The sequence below is a fragment of the Odocoileus virginianus genome, chromosome 31 (genome assembly GCF_023699985.2).
Source record: "Odocoileus virginianus isolate 20LAN1187 ecotype Illinois chromosome 31, Ovbor_1.2, whole genome shotgun sequence".
Lineage (NCBI taxonomy): Eukaryota > Metazoa > Chordata > Mammalia > Artiodactyla > Cervidae > Odocoileus > Odocoileus virginianus.
The window spans coordinates 818,731-836,232 of NC_069704.1; the positions used below are offsets into that span (position 1 = coordinate 818,731).

Below are 17,502 nucleotides of genomic sequence, written 5' to 3' on the forward strand. Positions count from 1 at the left end.
AACACAACACTTTAAGAAGTTTTGTGGAGAAAATGCATTTAATAAAGAATTAATGTTACCTCTTGATCACCAGCACCCTCTCATCTAAACTTAACAGGGCCAAAGACACACAGGTTCACACGAATTACACGTTTTCCCAAAATCACTGACATAAATCCCTCATTAAAATGACTCTAGCTGAACAGTTATCTAAAGTCGTAAAACTGAGAATAATTTCCTCAAAGCACATGACACTCACTTCTCATCTGTTAGAACCAGCAATGTGCCCAGGGTTTTTTTAAAGTTTTCAACTTCAGAAAAAGTGCCTGTGAAAGTACTGAACCAAGTGAGTCATTTTCTAACTGCAAAACTGACTTCAACAAGCAAATGTTTTCAATGCTAATAAACTCATTAATTCAAATCAATTCTTAAAAGGGAAATAAACTTTACACAAAAATAAGAGACGAAATCACTCGGCAAAGATGGGAAAGTTATTCACGAATTAGTGACATTCCAAAGGGCTTCGTCATTTCCAGGTTCCATCAGCCCACAGCTGAAGACAACCCAAAACTGCCCTGAAAGCGCAGACCCAGAGAACACGCGTCAGCTGCTCCTCGCAGCTGCTGCACGCCTCCACAGGGGTTACCGCTACCAGACAGTGATTTTCAGAACTGCAGTTTTTAATTGTGTCCAACCGATTTACTTAAGGCTTAGCAGATAAGACACTAGAATTCACACAGAGCAGCACCTGACCCTGTAACAACTCACTTAAAAAATTCCAGCCAAAATTTCACTCACCTTCTGAAAACAAAACCTCTTTTTCACTTGAATGTATTTGCAATAATTCATAACAATACGGAATTTTGCTCAATGATTAAACAGTCCAAATACAGACAGCAGACTCTGGTGTAGAAAACTGGTCACTACTTACAGGTATTTCAGATTCTCCAAGTCTTCAAATGACCCACTGGGTATGCTCTTGATCTGATTATTGTTGAGAAGCCTGTGAAAAAACGTTCCAGTAAGAATTTCACAAACAACGACACTTCTGAATTGTCTTGCGGAGGTCATCTCCACTGCCCTGGAGAAGGTCACACGAGGATTAAGCCACAGACCTTAATACTGACACTCGCTAAATGCAGACCGACACAACCAAGCACGGTGTGGCTGCATCAGGACGGCGTCCACGCCCGCACACATGGGTGGCTCCCTCACTCCTGAACAAAGAGGGCGCGCCCTCTCTGCGTTTCTCCCGTCCCCCACCCCCAGCCAGCTGGGAGGCCCCCGTGGAGGTGCAGGGCTTCCTCAAGGGGGTCTCTCTCCAGGGAGCCTTTTCACAGTGAGGGGCAGAGCCACACCTGCCCCCACCAGGCTCACAGCCCCGAGGCCCAGCACGCCGCCCTGCATGCACCAGTCACCTCTGGGGGAGAGCCAGAACCCCCTCCCACGGTGCTCAGCACAGCCCGCGGTGGCCTGGAGTCGGGCCCCATCCCTGTCCCCCCCAGGGGTCTAAACACCGGGACACGGACGGATGGCACCCACCCCCGCTGGGGCCCACAGGGGATCAGGGGCAGGGGGGAGGGCGGTCCCTGTGAGCTTGCCAGGGAGGCGTGGCCAGCACAGCTGTGGACAGGTTCACAGCTGTCGGTCGGGAAGACAGGGACGAAGGCCACCAGTCTGGACCCACAGACACCTCCGTGTGCAAACCCCTCTGGCAGGCTCGGCCTCTCCCGCTCAGCCACGCCCGCCCTCCCTCCACAGGTGATGGGGGACCCCAAGCACTTGGGATCTGCCCACAGGGGAAAGCGGCTATAGTCTTCGCATCTTTTTCTACCAGTTCCCGGGACAATGTCTGGACTTACAATGTGTTCAGGTTTCTCAGCCCCCTGAAGGCCCCCGGCTGGATCTCTCTGATTCTGTTAAAGCGAAGATCCCTGTGAAGAAACGAGAAATGGATTATTTACAGAGAGAAATCTGCCATTGTCACTAGTTCTGTGTCATCTTTAAACATTCAGTTTCCAAACAGTGATAAGGCATTTAAGAAATTAAATCTCCCAATTCAATCCTTGGCTGAATCAGCTCTGGGAAAAGGCTGATAAAGACACAAATATTTGTCTGAATAACAGGTGGACCTGCTCACATTACAGTTTGTTTAAAAGGTAACTGCAGGGAGATGTTGGCGCTCAGCTGTTAAGTCGTGTCCGTCTCTTTGCGACCCCATGGACTGCAGCACAGCAGACTTCCCTTACTTCACCATCTCTTGGAGGTCACTGAAATTCATGTCCATTGAGTCAGTGATACTGTTCTCTTCTCCTTATGCCGTCAATTTTTCCCAGCATCAGGGTCTTTTCCGGTGAGTTGGCTCTTCGAATCAGGTGGCCAAAGTACTGGAGCTTCAGCTTCAGCATCAGTCCTCAATGAACACCCAGGACTGATCTCCTTTAGGATGGACTGGTTGGATCTCCTTGCAGTCCAAGGGACTCTCAAGAGTCTTCTCCAACACCACAGTTCAAAAGCTCAATTCTTTGGCACTCAGCCTCCTTTATAGTCCAACTCTCACATCCATACATGACCACTGGAAAAACCATAGCTTTGACTGTATGGACCTTTGTCAGCAAAGTGATGTCTTTGCTTTCTAATATGCTGTCGAGATTTGTCATAGCTTTCAAGGAGCAAGCATCTTAATTTCATGCAATCTTGTTTCAGCTTGTGAGTTTGTGAGCCTGGTACCTCGCAAGATGTACTCTGCATACAAGTTAAATAAACAGGGTGACAATACACAGCCTTGTTGTACTCCTCTCCCAATTCTGAACCAATCTGTTGCTTCATGGAAGGCTCTAACTGCTGCTTCTTGACCTGCATACAGGTTTCTCAGGAGTCAGGTAAGGTGGTCTGGTATTCGCATCTCTTTAAGAATCTTCCACAGTTTGCTGTGATCTACACAGTCAAAGGCTTTCATGCAGTCAATGAAGCAGACTTTTTTTGGAATTACCTTGCTTTCTCTATGATCCAGCGAATGTTGGCAATTTGATCTCTGATTCTTCTGCCTTTTCTTAACCCAACCATACATCTGGAAGTTCTCAGTTCATGAAGCCTGGCTTGAAGGATTTTATTTAAATTTAAGATAACTGCTTTACAATATTGTGTTGGTTTTTGCCATACATAACACGAACCAGCCATAGGTAGCTTGAAGGATGTTGAGCATAATCTTGCCAGCATGTGAAATGAGTGCAACTGTACGGAAATTTGAACATTCTTTGGCATTGCCTTTCCTTGGGACTGGAATGAAAACAGACCTTTCCCAGTCCTTTTCCAGTCCCGTGGCCACTGCTGAGTTTTCCAAATTTGCTGACATACTGACTGCAGCGCTTGAACAGCATCATCTTGTAGGATCTTAAATAGCTCAGCTGGATAGATAAGAGGTCTCTTTAGACCCATCCACCCACCCTCACCAGCCCATGGGAATGCTCAGGTCTCAGTGTTCAGACAACCAACAGGACCGATTTGCAGGGACTGGAGAAGGGAGTCGCCCGCGGGCGGGCGTGGAGACTCACAGTTCCTACTGCAACTTCCAAGCTGGAACTGGCTCCTCTAGGAAGGGGTCTGGCCCCAACACAGAGTCACAGAGCTCACTCAGCGAGTGAACCGGAAACGAGGCTATTTCACACGTACTCTCGGCATGTGAAGTAAACGCACGAGTAGAACAGAGGCTAGACCGAGGACCCGAGAGATCATGGCCCCAGGCGGGAGCCGGCGGGCGCAGCAGACGCCAACGCAGAGCGGCCGGGGCTGGGCCTGGGGCCTGTGAGGGACAGCAGGTCCGCTAAGCCGCCTGTTCCCACCCTTCTCCAGCCTGAACTAAAAATCCATCAATGAACAAGCATGCGAGTCCCTGGAAATGAGACACAAAGACCGCTTTCTTTACCCAAGAGTCTCAGAAACATGAAAATTCCTTACTCACTGGTTTCACCTCTTCCATCACAGTCCAACAGGGATTATTAAGGCTTGGATCGTGTCCCCCAAAATTCACATGTTGACGCCAGACTCCCGGGGCCTGAGACTTGACCTTATTTGGAGAAGGCGTCCTTACAGGGGTGACCAAGTTAAAGTGAGGTCACTGAGGTGGCCCTGCTCCAAGGCAGCTGGTGTCCTTGCAGACCGGCTCGGGGAAGGCCAAGGACTGCGGCGGACCTCCAGCACCGGGGGCCTGGCTCAGGGCCCCTCCAGGGCCGCAGATGGGCCAGCCTTGACCTTGGGTGCACGTCTCTGGGACAGCAAGAGAAGGCTCCAGTCTAAGCCCTGTTCCTCCCCTTCACGGGTGCTCGTTAGGACGGCCACAAGGACTCACAGGGGCTCTGGGGCAGCTCTCCTGTGATACTGGCCGAGCCCGTCCAGCACTCATAATCTTTGCAGGAATCTAATCAGTTCAGTTCTATAGCTGTAACTGATTACAGAAGCGGTTCTAGTTCACAGCGGGATAAGAGCCTTCTGGCAAAGTGGTTGAATCCCTGAAATCGCCTGTGTCCATGCTGGGCAGTGGGTGAAACGCACTGCCTGCAGGTGTCCAGTTCCCTGATTTTGGGTCAAGTGCTCAGGACCCAGGCAACCACGGTCAGCACAGACCTGCTCCCGGGCTCAGGCTCCGTGATGACCCTGTCACCACTGACACGCTCCCCAGGAGCCCCCTTCCACTGCACAGACAGCCTTGCGCTTTAATAAATGGTAACTCACACTCATGCTCAGACCAGCACGGGCGGCTCCCTGGGGAGCAGCTGGGGCAGACCGGAGCAGCTCCCCAGGACCCCAGCCGTCCCCGAGGTTCCCATGTTCCTCTTGCCGTCACCTGGTTCCGTCCGCCAGAAGCTCAGCGCGGTCCTTTGGCAGCCCTGCCCCAGGCCCTGATCCCAGGGCAGTGTCAGGAGGGCCCAGCATCCTCCAGAGAAGTTACAGCACAGATTCTACCTCCTCCGCCGTGGACACTTGGCCAGACCCGACTCCTCCGATCTGAGCCCCGAGGGCCCGGCCGAGTCTGCGAACCAGACCTGGGATCCGACTCGTCCACGACTGCCCAGCCCACCAGGCCCACCCTGCCCGCAGCCCGCAGCCCTCCTGAGGCCCAGGCCACGTTTAGCCGCCCGACCAGGCCTGCAGCCACAGCCCCGTAAGAGGACTGTGCAGGGCAGCCGCTCCCGGTGCATCGCATAACCAGCTTTACTGTCTCTAACTGATCAATTTAGCTGTTCAGTCTTGGCCGCGACGGGTGCAGGCCGTCTCCAGCTGTGGGGAGCTGGGGCTCTCTCTGGTTTGGAGCTGGGGCTTCCTGCGTCGGGGCGTCTCCTGTTGAGGGGCTCGGCTTCAGTAGCGGGGGCGAGGCTCTGCAGTCCCGCAGGCGGGCACCGGGGCTCCAGGAGCTGAGCCGTGGTGGACGTGGCTGTCGGCAGCACGTGGAGTCTCCCCAGACCAGCGATCAGCCCCGGGTTCCCCGCCCTGGCAGCGGGATCCTGACCCACTGGGCCACCAAGGTAGCCCTGCAGCCAGCGTTAATGCCTGTTTCCGTCTTCTCCATCACAGAAAGGGTGACGGTGTTAACCATCAGAGGCGGTGCGTCCCGACCCTGCCCCTTCACACAGCTCACCTCCTCCCCTGGCGGAGACTGCGCTTCCTCAGCCTCCCACCGATCCTTTGTGAAGACACAAGCAAGAACGTGTGTCCACCTCCCTGCCTTTCTTGCCCAGAAGGCTGCTCGCTGAGAACACGCTTTTCTTCAAGGGACAAACCTCAGAGCTCTGGACGTGCTCTGGACACACCCCCACGCCCTTTCAGGGAGTGACCGCAACCTGTGCCCAGCACCCCCTCCTCCCTCCCCAACTCTGAGCTGTCCCCAGCAACACACGGACCTACTGGTCCCCACCGACCCATCAGTCCCCACCGGCCCATCGGTCCCCACTGACTCACTTCCCACTGACCCATCCCTTCCCACTGACCCATCGCTTCCCACTGACCCATCCGTCCCCACCAACCCATCTGTCCCCACCGACCCATCGGTCCCCACTGACCCATCCGTCCCCACTGACTCACTTCCCACTGACCCATCCCTTCCCACTGACCCATCGCTTCCCACTGACCCATCAGTTCCCGCTGACCCATCGCTTCCCACTGACCCATCCCTTCATGACTGGCCCATCGCTTCCCGACAGGCTCACAGACTCAAGTCATCATTGATGTCTTCATAGGGCTGACTCCTAGAGGAGGAGCTGCTACGCTGAAGGATAAACACGCATCCTGACAGGTGACATCCACGCATTTGCTAAGCGCCCGTCACTCCACCAACACTCAGGACCCGCACACCCTGTGTGCCATGGGAGCCCGGCCTCAGAGTCCACCCAGTGTCTCGGGAGCCCTCAGGGTCCAGACCTGGGTTCTGCCCCCAGCAGGACGCGGAGCAGCCAGGGCCCCAGGAGCCTGGGGACCAGGCGGCTGAGGGCAGCGGCACCACCGGGGGCGGGAGGGGGGACCCCCAGAGCGGGGGAGGGCAGCACCTGGCAGGAGAAGGTCAGGGCGGCCTGTGGACTGTGGCGGCAGGTGTACCCTCCAAGCACAGGTTCCCAGCCTCTGCACGGGCGCGCCCCTGGCCCTGGACACGGCAGCAGGATCTGGTGTGTGGCTGGGGACGCAGGGCTCAGTGCGTGGCCGGGAACGCAGGGCTTGATGCCTGACCGGGGACACAGGAATCGCGGCGTGGCCGGGGAAGCAGGGTTCCGTGCGTGGCCAGGGACGCAGGGATCGGGGCGTGGCCGGGGACGCAGGGTTCCGTGCGTGGCCGGGGAAGCAGTCCCAAAGCTCTACCCTGTGTACCCAAGCGCGTGCTCCTGGCCTTAGACGTCTCCCCGGACCAGATCCGTGTCAAGGGCTCGCTAATCCCCGCAGAAGTGTATCACCGACAGGTGCAACAGGCACCCACTCTCCTTCTGTACCTAAATTACTCAAACGTAAAAGCACAAAGGGGATCCCCTGGTGGTCCAGTGGTTAAGACTCTGGCTTTTACTGTTGAGGAAACAGGTTCTATCCCTGGTCTGGGAGCTAAGCTCCCACAAGCCTTGCAGCACAGCCAAAAAAACAATCAACCAAGTAAAATAAACCAATCAACAAAAACAGCAGTGCAGGTCAGCACAGGAAGAAGCAGCGTCTGCGGGTGGAGCTCACGCGGGTCTGGGGCAAAGGCTGCAGGCAGACAAGCGTTGAGAAGGGTGGTAGGGGCGGAAGGGACACTTGCGCCCGTCACAGGGGACCATCCTGCTGGAGAGGGGTGCTGAACACGCCATCTCTGCGGGACCAGGGCACGCGCGGACATGGGGCGGTTCAGTGTCCCCTGCGCCATGAGATGGGCGGTCCCTCCCAAGCACCCAGGACACACGTCTCAGCCCCACACTTGTTAAAACCCGCTTCACTCTCAGAGATGGAGCCGTCCCAGGCCGGGGAGTCCTGGCTAACCAGGCGCCCACCCTCGTCCCTCTGGCCGTGGTACAAGGTGACCCACGGCTGACCCTGAAGTGGAAGGGCTCAGTCACAGAGGCTGGGGGTGTCCAGCCAGCAGGGCAAAAGGCCAGGCTGCTGGATCTGCTCCTTCCTCCCCCTGCCATGCGGACTTCTGCAAAACACAGAGAGCCTTGTCTGACGTGGGAGCAGTGTCTGTGCGGGGACAGCGCCGGTGTTTCTGGGGGACAGAGGCCTCGCGGGGTCAGCTGTGCAGACGGCGGGGCGTGTCCAGGCCACCGGAGGACATGCAGGCCCTTCCCCAACAGAACCCGTGGGGCAAGGGGGCGTGGCCCCAGTGGAATTATTCCCCCCCGAGGGCTGGTGCTTCCCGCCAGGAGGGCAGGCGTTGGGGTCTCTGCCGACTGTCACCCAGGGAATGGCCCCCTGGAGCCCTCCCAGGGGTGGGCAACGTGCAGGCCCCCGGGGGTGACCAGGGCAGGCCCCTCCGTCCGCAGGAAGAGCTCTGAGTTTCCCGCCGCGTCCGCTCTCCATCTGGAACCTCAGCTCCCAGGAAAAGGCCGCATGGACGGGGGCAGGACACACATGCGGGACGCGGCTTGCTGAGTCCCATCTCTGTTGTCTCCCCGTCCAGAATTTAAGCTCAGGAGACAAGGGCCCCTCTCTCAGCTCATGGGTACAGAACTAGCTCGGGGAGCAGTGGGGTGGGGGGGCTCCCTCAGCTCTGCTGACGGACGGACGGCCTCCTGGAAGGACTCAGGATGGACCCCGAGCCGCCACCGCCTCCTGGCGGACAGGTCCTCCTGCAGGGCCTCCCACCCGAGGACGCTAGGCTAACACGGGGCTCGGAGCTCTGACGAGACGGCAGCCCCTTCAACAAGGAGACAGATGCCCTGCTTGAGGCAGGGTCCCCACCCAGCTGCGCCTGCCCCTCCAGCTCAGCGTCCTGAAGGCGGGACCCGAATCAGGTCAACTCCTGAGAAAACTGATCAATCCCACCAAGTTTGGTTCACCGGGTAACATCTATGAACACAGAGCAAGGCAAAAATCCACGGTTTTTTTCTGACTGAGATTTCTGAAAAACACTGAGAGAATGATTCAAAGCACAGGACAGGAAACTACTTCAAAAGAAGACTGACTTTGGGAAAGCAACCGAGGTGCTGGTTCATTCACAGAAAGGACACACAGAAACGTGCTTGTACTGGTCTGGCCTCAGCCTCCCAGCAGCTGAAACGAGCAGGCAGGAGGAGCTGAGAGCATCTCAGCAAACCGGGGGGAGAGGAGCGCCCACACTGTGGGGAGAGCCCCAGTCTCCACCCGTTGGCCTGCGAGGACCACAGGGGCAGCAGGCCCCTCCGTCACCCTCAAAATACCACCGATCCTGACGACCCAGGGCGGTTCTAGAGACGGGGCCTCTGGGAACAGCCCTCGGCAACTAAAAACAAGAGTCCGAGAGAGCGGGCACTCCAGCTCCACAGCCGCCCGGAGCCGGCAGGGAGTTCACGGTTCAGATTTGGACCAGCTCCATCTTCAGGCTTGCCTCTGCACTCAGATGGTTCTGTCATTTGTTACGAGTCTCCGTGGTGTCACCGGCACCAGGCCCCCAGTGAGCACGCGCGCGGACCAACCCCAGCCCAGACCAAGCCCCTCCAGCCCCGGGACGCGGGGAGGCCCTGGATGGAGGCGCGCCTGCCTCCTCCGGGCAGAGCAGGGCCCCCAGCTGCCCCTTGCAGAGCCCACGCCCGGCACTTCCACGGCCAGGCCCCACAGGACGGGTGTGCCTGACTGTCCCCCGAGAGGCCAGGCAGAAAGATGCTTGGGTGTAGGCCCACGTGGTCTCCATGGCGACCCCTACGCTCAGCCACACAGCCGAGGGCGGAGCCGAAGCTAAGGGCCTGGTCTGATAGCGCACACCCGTGTTCACGCAGCAGGGTCTGCAACTACGACATCGGGAAACATCACTCCTCTGACTGTTTTCAACCATTTGAAAAAATGCAAGAGGCCTCGCTGGTGGCTCAGTGGTGAAGAGTCCCCTTGCCAACGCAGGAGACACGAGTTCAGTCCCTGTTGGGAGAAGCCCGCGTGCCACGCGGCGACTAAGCCTGTGCGCCAGGACTCCTGTGCCTGCGCTCCAGATTCTGGGAGACGCAAACGCTGAAGCCAGGACGCCCTGGACACTGCGCTCCACAAGGAAAGACGCCATCGCAGCGAGAAGTCCGCACACCGCAACTAAAGACCCAGCACGGCCAAAAACAAATCAATCAATTTATTTTTAAAAAATGTGCAATCCAAGGTTCACAAGACACTAAAAGTGCAGGCCAGCCACGGGCGCGGGGTCTGGAGTGTGTAGTGACGGCCCAGGAGATGAACCATCCTGGGGCCTCACTGTCGAGACCTGTTCTCAGGCCTCATGCAAACGCAAATTCTAACAACCCCACCCTAACCCCCCACCACCTCACAAAGGAACAGAACACGTCTGCTGATTCACACACATCAGTCCTCTGGAAAAACGCCCAAGCTTCTCCCATGGCTGTTTAAAAATGAAATCAGTATTTCTCCTGTTTTCCAGACCCAAACTGGCCGGCGCCATCTACCAGAGACTTTCCCAGGGCCGTGTCGTCGCGTCCCAGGAAGCCCCCTGAGCAGGGTGAAGCCAAGGACAGCGTGTGATGAGGGGAAGCACCCCCGCCCCTGTCTCCCCGGCACACGGCGCGCCGGAGCAGCGGCTGCAGGACCGTGAAATCCGGGCTGCCCAGCTCAGCGACTCGGAGCAAACACGGCGGCCCAACGTCCTCCTGATTAGGAACAGCCCAGCGAGCAGAGCGCAAGCCGGGTTCCCAACAGAGCCGCGCCAGCTCCGCCCAGGCGTGGGAAGCAGGCTCCACTCTGCTGGGGGCGGACGGTCCTCCTGCCGCAGAAACAGGGGCGGGAGGAACTCGCCATGGCGCCCTGCAGGGTCTCGAGCTTCCGGCTCAGGCCTGCGGGGCTGGGTGCAGGTCTCGGGGCCCTCCTGGGCTGTGGCTGGGCTGTGTGGTTTCAGCCCCCTGAGGAGCCCCGTCCAGGGCTCATCCAGGCCTCGTGTGGGAGACAGTGGGGTCTGTGAGCAGGTGTGCACACGGGTGTCCACGGACACGCCTCCAACAGCCCCAGAGGCCCCAACAGCCAGGCTCAGGCGTCCCCCGGTGTCCCAGTCGGGCAGCAGGCGGGGACACTGCGCAGGGAAAGCACAGGCGTCCAGTCTGAATCTCCGCCCTGCTCTCTGCTGGACCAAACCTTGACCTCTCCGGTCCGCGGTTTGCTCCTCACTGAGTAAGGTGACCACACTGCTCCCATGAGTGTGGGGCCAGCAAAGCTGGAGACTGGCCGCTGACATGATGGGGCGGGGGGGACAGGCCACAGGACGCCCGCAGACAGGGACTGGCCACGTCTACCGCTCGTGCGGGAGCCTGCATCTCACACTGAGAGGAGAGGCACAGAGAAGGGAGCTCACCGGCCTGAAACCGTCACACAGCCCAGCCGGGCAGCCCAGGAGGGCCCCAGGCCTCATCCTCCACACTGACCACGTGTCCCTGAGACCCTCCTCCCTGGCCCAGCCTGCCAGCCCCCAGCAATGCAGCCTGAAGCCCTCAGAGAGGGTGAGTGTGAGTGTGTGTGTGTGTGTGTGTAGAGAGACCAGGACTGTGCGTGTGTGTGTGTGTGCGTGTGTGTAGAGAGACCAGGACCGTGCGTGTGTGTGTGTGTGTGTGTGTGAGTGTAGAGAGACCGGGTCCACCATCTGTGTGTGTGTGTGTGTGTGTGTGTGTGTGTGTAGAGAGACCAGGACTGTGTGTGTGTGTGTGTAGAGAGACCAGGACTGTGCGTGTGTGTGTGTGTGTGTGTAGAGAGACCAGGACCGTGTGTGTGTGTGTGTAGAGAGACCAGGACTGTGCGTGTGTGTGTGTGTGTGTGTAGAGAGACCAGGACCGTGCGTGTGTGTGTGTAGAGAGACCAGGACCGTGCGTGTGTGTGTAGAGAGACCAGGACTGTGTGTGTGTGTGTGGAGAGAGACCGGGACTGATCACCACTAAGGGCACACTTATTGTGGACTGAGACTGGCGGGTCCACAATCTGCAGGCAGGCTGGTGGGCTGGACGCGCAGGGAAGGGCCACTGTCTGCCCCAAGGCCCAGCTTGCTTCTCTTCCCCGAAGTGCTTCAGTTCTCGGGAGGAGGCCTCCCTGCACCGTGGAGGGCACTCCAGGTCTCTCCAAGGTCCTGACGTACATATCCATCTCCTCTAAAAGCATTTTCAGAGAAGCCTCTAGGGTAACACTTGACCAGCATCTGGGAACTGTGTCCCAGGCAGGACACTAGCCAGCACAGGCACCCGGGCGTGAGACGCAGCCCGCTGGCTACGACAAGCGTGAACGACACACATGAACGGGTGAGGCTATTCCCACAGAGACAGCCAGACGCGCCTTTAAGTTCAGCAAAGTAAACGGATCCATCGTGTTATTCCACTGGGCGCTCACCCGACACTTGGCTGACCGGCAAGCGGACAGTCACGGGCCCCAGCACAGACCAGGCCCGGGAAGGAGATTTCTGGTTCCACCACGCAGGCTGACCTTCGCCTGCTGTTGCAGTTAACACCACGGACGAAACGGACCAAACAGGGAATCAACAAATCCTGGCACCAAGCAGTTACCCTCCACCCAGAGCCTTCGGGAACATCTCACCCAGGAGGCTTCCTGTCTTCAGGAAAACAGGACACGCAACCCCAGACAGTTACTGAATGACCACACACTTTAGGGAGCAAAGAGGTCATCTCATCAGTCAGGAAACAGCACAGGGCAACAGAGAGTGGGGCTAAGGAAACCCAAGAGGACTCAGAAGGGCTGGGTCTGACGTGAGTCACCGGGAAGCGTTCTGAGGGTGGGGCACGCAAAGGAACCGGCCTCAGGCAAGGCGGTCCCTCCCGGAACCTGTCTGCGGTCTCAGCCCGGGGACCTCCAGTCTCAGCCGGGGACCTCCAGTCTCAGGGGACCCTGCAGTCTCAGCCCGGGACCCTCCAATCTCAGGGGACCCTCCAGTCTCAGCCCAGGACCCTCCAGTCTCAGCCCGGGGACCCTCCAGTCTCAGGGGACCCTCCAATCTCAGCCCGGGGACCTCCAATCTCAGGGGACCCTCCAGTCTCAGCCCGGGACCCTCCAGTCTCAGCCCAGGGACCTCCAGTCTCAGGGGACCCTCCAGTCTCAGCCCAGGACCCTCCAGTCTCAGGGGACCCTCCAGTCTCAGCCCGGGACCCTCCAGTCTCAGGGGACCCTCCAGTCTCAGCCCGGGACCCTCCAGTCTCAGGGGACCCTCCAGTCTCAGCCCGGGGACCTCCAGTCTCAGGGGACCCTCCAGTCTCAGCCGGGGACCCTCCAGTCTCAGGGGACCTTCCAGTCTCAGGGGACCTTCCAGTCTCAGCCCGGGAACCTCCAGTCTCAGGGGACCCTCCAGTCTCAGCCTGGGGACCTCCAGTCTCAGCCGGGGACCTCCAGTCTCAGGGGACCCTCCAGTCTCAGCCCGGGGACCTCCAGTCTCAGGGGACCTTCCAGTCTCAGCCCGGGGACCTCCAGTCTCAGGGGACCCTCCAGTCTCAGCCCAGGACCCTCCAGTCTCAGGGGACCCTCCAGTCTCAGCCGGGGACCCTCCAGTCTCAGGGGACCTTCCAGTCTCAGCCCGGGGACCTCCAGTCTCAGGGGACCCTCCAGTCTCAGGGGCCCCTCCAGTCTCAGCCGGGGACCTCCAGTCTCAGGGGACCCTCCAGTCTCAGCCCGGGACCCTCCAGTCTCAGCCGGGGACTTCCAGTCTCAGCCCGGGGACCTCCAGTCTCAGGGGACCCTCCAGTCTCAGCCGGGGACCTCCAGTCTCAGGGGACCTTCCAGTCTCAGCCCGGGGACCTCCAGTCTCAGGGGACCCTCCAGTCTCAGCACGGGGACCACGATGCCAGCCTGACCCGCCACACTGGCCTCTCCTTGGCAGGAATGCTGGCCTAGTCATCCCAGTGCACTGATGTTCAGACTTCTCACCGTCTCACAGTCCTTCTCAGTGAAAAACCGAGAAGCTTTAATGCAGCGCCAACTGTATACAAAGAACTGGGTTATCTCAGCACCAGGATCCTTAAAAGAACTAAGAAAATAATCACTCTGATCATTTTCCGTTGGGTTTCCTTCTCTCCAGACCTAGGTGAGCAAGGCCACCAGCACAGAGTTCTGAAAAACTGCAGAAAATGAGAGAGCTTCTCTGGGGCTGAGAAAAGTAACGAGGAAGTTGGACTTTAAAGTCAGTGCATCCGCGCTTAGGAGGAAAGAGAGCTGGGGCTAAGATGTCTTCCCTGGCTGTCTCCTTTCTATAACCTTCCGCTGGGCTTCCAATCCCACCCCTGAGCCAGGGGGAATGGGGGGGCGGGGGAGGACTGGGGACAAATCTGCATTGAGATGAGAGGAGCACTGACTATAACACGGAGCGTGTCTCATGGCAGTGGGGTCCACTCAACTCAGCACCCGTGCCTGATGCTCAGCAAGGACACCCTCCACCTACAAACACACGGGCAGATGGACGGATGGATAGATGGATGTAAGAGCAGATGAATAGACGGACGGACAGAAGAGCAGATGGATGGATGGATGACAGAAGGACAGATGGACGGATGGAGGGGTAGATGAGTGCGTGGCTGGTTAAGGAAGGATAGATGCATGAATGGATGGGTGGATGAAAAGGCAGATGAATGGATGAACGTGATGAACGGATGGACGGATGAAGGGCAGACAGATGAATGGATGGACAGATGGGGTGACACAGGCACTGACCTGAGAAAATGACACAACAAAATAACATGCACAAGAAAACAAACATTCAGGATTAACAATTGGCCACTTGATGCCAAGCCAATACAAACATCCCACATGTCGGAATAAGTAACAATGGTGACTAACTGCATCCACTTTAACTGCTATTTTTAAAAGTTAAAGAGCTGCTCAGCTGGATTTTTAGAAATACCGTCCACTGCAGGAAGTGACAAGTCTGATCCGGGCTCTTCGCCTAAAGGAAGCGGCAACCAGGAAGAGAAGCATAAATTCACGAGCGCTGCAGATAAGGCAGCCCGAGTCCCCGGGGGAAGGCTCACTCTCCTCCATCAGTCCTGTCTCTTTCTGTATAAAGACAGCTCCCACCCAGGGACTGTGCTGGCCTCCCTTTATCCCGAGAAAAGGGAAAATAGCAATCCAAACAGTGTAGAGGCAAAATCTTCCCATCTCTACCAACCCCAGGCTTTCACTTGTTTAGAGTAACTCTGAATTTTCATTCATGTCCTTACTTCTCAACAAAAACATCAGAGCTATGCAGAAAAGTCATTTTCTGCAAAATGGAAAAAGGAAAGTGGGAAAGCGCAGGAACTCACAATCATAGAAGGCCTCCTGGTCCCGGGACTGGGAGAGGGATCTCCAGCTGCTGCCTCACAAGGAGGCTGAAGGTGCTTCTTAAACATCGAGTTTGGCCCCTTAGAGAAAGCTGCCTGTGTAAAACGCACAGAAAACTAGCCTAGCAGCATCTCCTATCTGCATCAGACGTGTCTGCTCCAATTAAAGGCAGGGCCCACGATAACTGGCCAGCTCTGCCCAAGCCCCAGCATCCCAACTTCCTCTCCAGAACTCCTCCGGTACAGTCACCTTCCCATCTGCAGGGAAATGAAGCCAGATGTGACGAGAACAGTGGCTCTCCTGGCAGAGCATCGACCATGACCATGCAGGCTATGTCAAGAGATGCACGTGCATCCCCTTCTCCACGCCCAGTACTTCCGTGCAGGTGGGGACCTGCCTTCCGGAGACTGCCCGTGCGGAAAGCTAGGAGAAGGGCCTGCAGGGTCCGGCCACACCCTAGGGGCCATGTCCACAGGCCACGGGACCACACACACCACGCCCGCAGACCACGCCCCAGGCCGCACCCCCCTCGCCCGTGCAGGCCATGCCCCGCATACCATGCGCCCACAGGCCACACCCCAGGCCGCACCCCATGCAGGCCACGCCCCCACGGGCCACGCCCCAGGCCACATCCTGCAAGGCTGCCATGCTAGCCCAGCTGTCCCTGCCCCCCGGCGTGGGCTCGTCCCCCCAAACTCGACCTCCGTCATTAAAACCGTGGCTCTTCTAGCTCCCCTCCCTGCCCAGGAGACCAAACCAAAGGCAGCCGTGTCCCCATGCCCGGCACCTGGCCTGCAATACCTCCACCCCTACGGGTTCCCCTGGCATGTCTCAGAGAAGAATTAAATTTAGCGACTCTGAACTTGATGGAACATCAATGGCGAGATACTTTCTCCCCTGAGAGTGTCAGGCAGAGACTGCAGGAGTCCTGCTGTACTGGCTGCTCCTAACCACCACGTAAGCCATGACACCCTGACCCCCAGGAGGCGCGAGGGGGGTCTGCCAGGCGGGCAGCATGTCCCCGGGCCTTGAGGTCACAGTGCCTCCACCTGGGGCGCAAAGGACCGCGTGTGCCCGTTGTCCCGACTGCTGCCTTGAGAGGGCCCCCATGTGCTGAGGTCCACCTGCGCGCCCCCCGGTCCTCATGGTATGTCTGTGGTCAGGGAGCTCAGAGATGAGACATGTGAGCTAGTGTCCTTTTCAGGGTCTATTTGGTGCCCCGCTGCTTGCATTTTTGTACCCTTTGTTGGTGACTCTGCTGTTTAAAACCTCCCCTGTATTGCTGACGGACGTCCAGTCACGGAGAAACACCATGTGGGGGATGAGCCTCCTCCAGGCACAAGCCCTGAGGCCCATCCCTGCTAATGAGTCAACAGATGCTGAACAGGCATCTGTAAAAGGAAGCTCACAAAACCACGGATCCAGTGGTGACTACGCTGTGACCAGGGCCTGGCTGGACCCTGATCCTGCATCTGCCAGAGCAAGGTTTCCCGGTAGCTAATTCTCACAATTCCAAGAAGGACGAGTGTTTCAACCTTAAACACTCCCAGCTCCTCCCTCCGCATTCTCAGGGCCCTGAGGTGACCAACAGCCAAGCAGTAATGCCCTACCTCGGGCCAGAAACCTCAGAGCCCATAGGAGATGGGCCACAGCCAGGGGCAGCCGAGACCCACCATGAGACAGGGAGCCCAGGGAAGGGTGCGGCTTTCGGGATGTGCTGAGACCAAAGCCTCCGCAGAGAGAACCAGTGACGGTCGTCAAAGCAGGGCTACAAGCGAGGAGACACACGTGCACGCACCGCGTCCCCAAGGTCAGTGTGGGAGGCACCCTGGAGACCACGCTCCCCGCCAGGTGCCACAGGAACCGCCTCCCCCCACAGACACGTGCGCGGCCTGACGTAAACTCGTTGGTTCAGCGGGAGATGAGCCGTGGCGCAAACGAGGGGACACCTGTCCTCGCAGAAACATGGACTGTGTCCAGGGGGGAGCTGGAGCAGGAGCCCCCACCACGCAGACCTGCCCCTGACGCAGACCGAGCAGGCTACACACGTGCCCCAAAGGCAGCAGGGAGATGACCCCCGAGGCCTGCAGATTACACATGTGCCTGAAGTCAGCAGGTTACACACGTGCCCCGAAGTCAGCAGACTACACACGTGCACCGAAGTCAGCAGATTACACACGTGCCTGAAGTCAGCAGATTACACACATGCCCGGAAATCAGCAGATTACACACGTGCCCGAAGTCAGCAGATTACACACGTGCCCGAAGTCAGCAGACTACACACGTGCCTGAAGTCAGCAGGTTACACACGTGCCTGAAATCAGCAGGTTACACACGTGCCTGAAATCAGCAGATTACGCACCTGCTCGGAAGTCATCAGATTACACACGTGCCTGAAGTCAGCAGATTACACACATGCCCTAAAGTCAGCAGGTTACACACGTGCCTGAAATCAACAGGTTACACACGTGCCTGAAGTCAGCAGATTACGCACCTGCTCAGAAGTCATCAGATTACACACGTGCCTGAAGTCAGCAGATTACACACATGCCCGGAAATCAGCAGATTACACACGTGCCTGAAGTCAGC

General features: G+C 57.7%; 1 protein-coding gene across 3 annotated transcripts in view; it reads right to left on the reverse strand.

Annotated features, from left to right (window-relative positions):
- PXDN (peroxidasin) overlaps positions 1 to 17,502 on the reverse strand; it is a 67,444-nt gene that overhangs the window by 37,837 nt on the left and 12,105 nt on the right. For all 3 annotated transcript variants that reach the window (XR_011484901.1, XM_070459141.1, XM_020900020.2), the window contains exons 2-3: positions 1,842 to 1,913; positions 911 to 982 (exon numbers count right to left, since the gene is read on the reverse strand). Coding sequence is in view for 2 of the 3 variants with exons in the window: in XM_070459141.1 (XP_070315242.1) it covers positions 911 to 982; positions 1,842 to 1,913 (144 nt within the window). In the remaining variant the exon portion in view is untranslated. The remainder of the gene's footprint in view (positions 1 to 910; positions 983 to 1,841; positions 1,914 to 17,502) is intronic.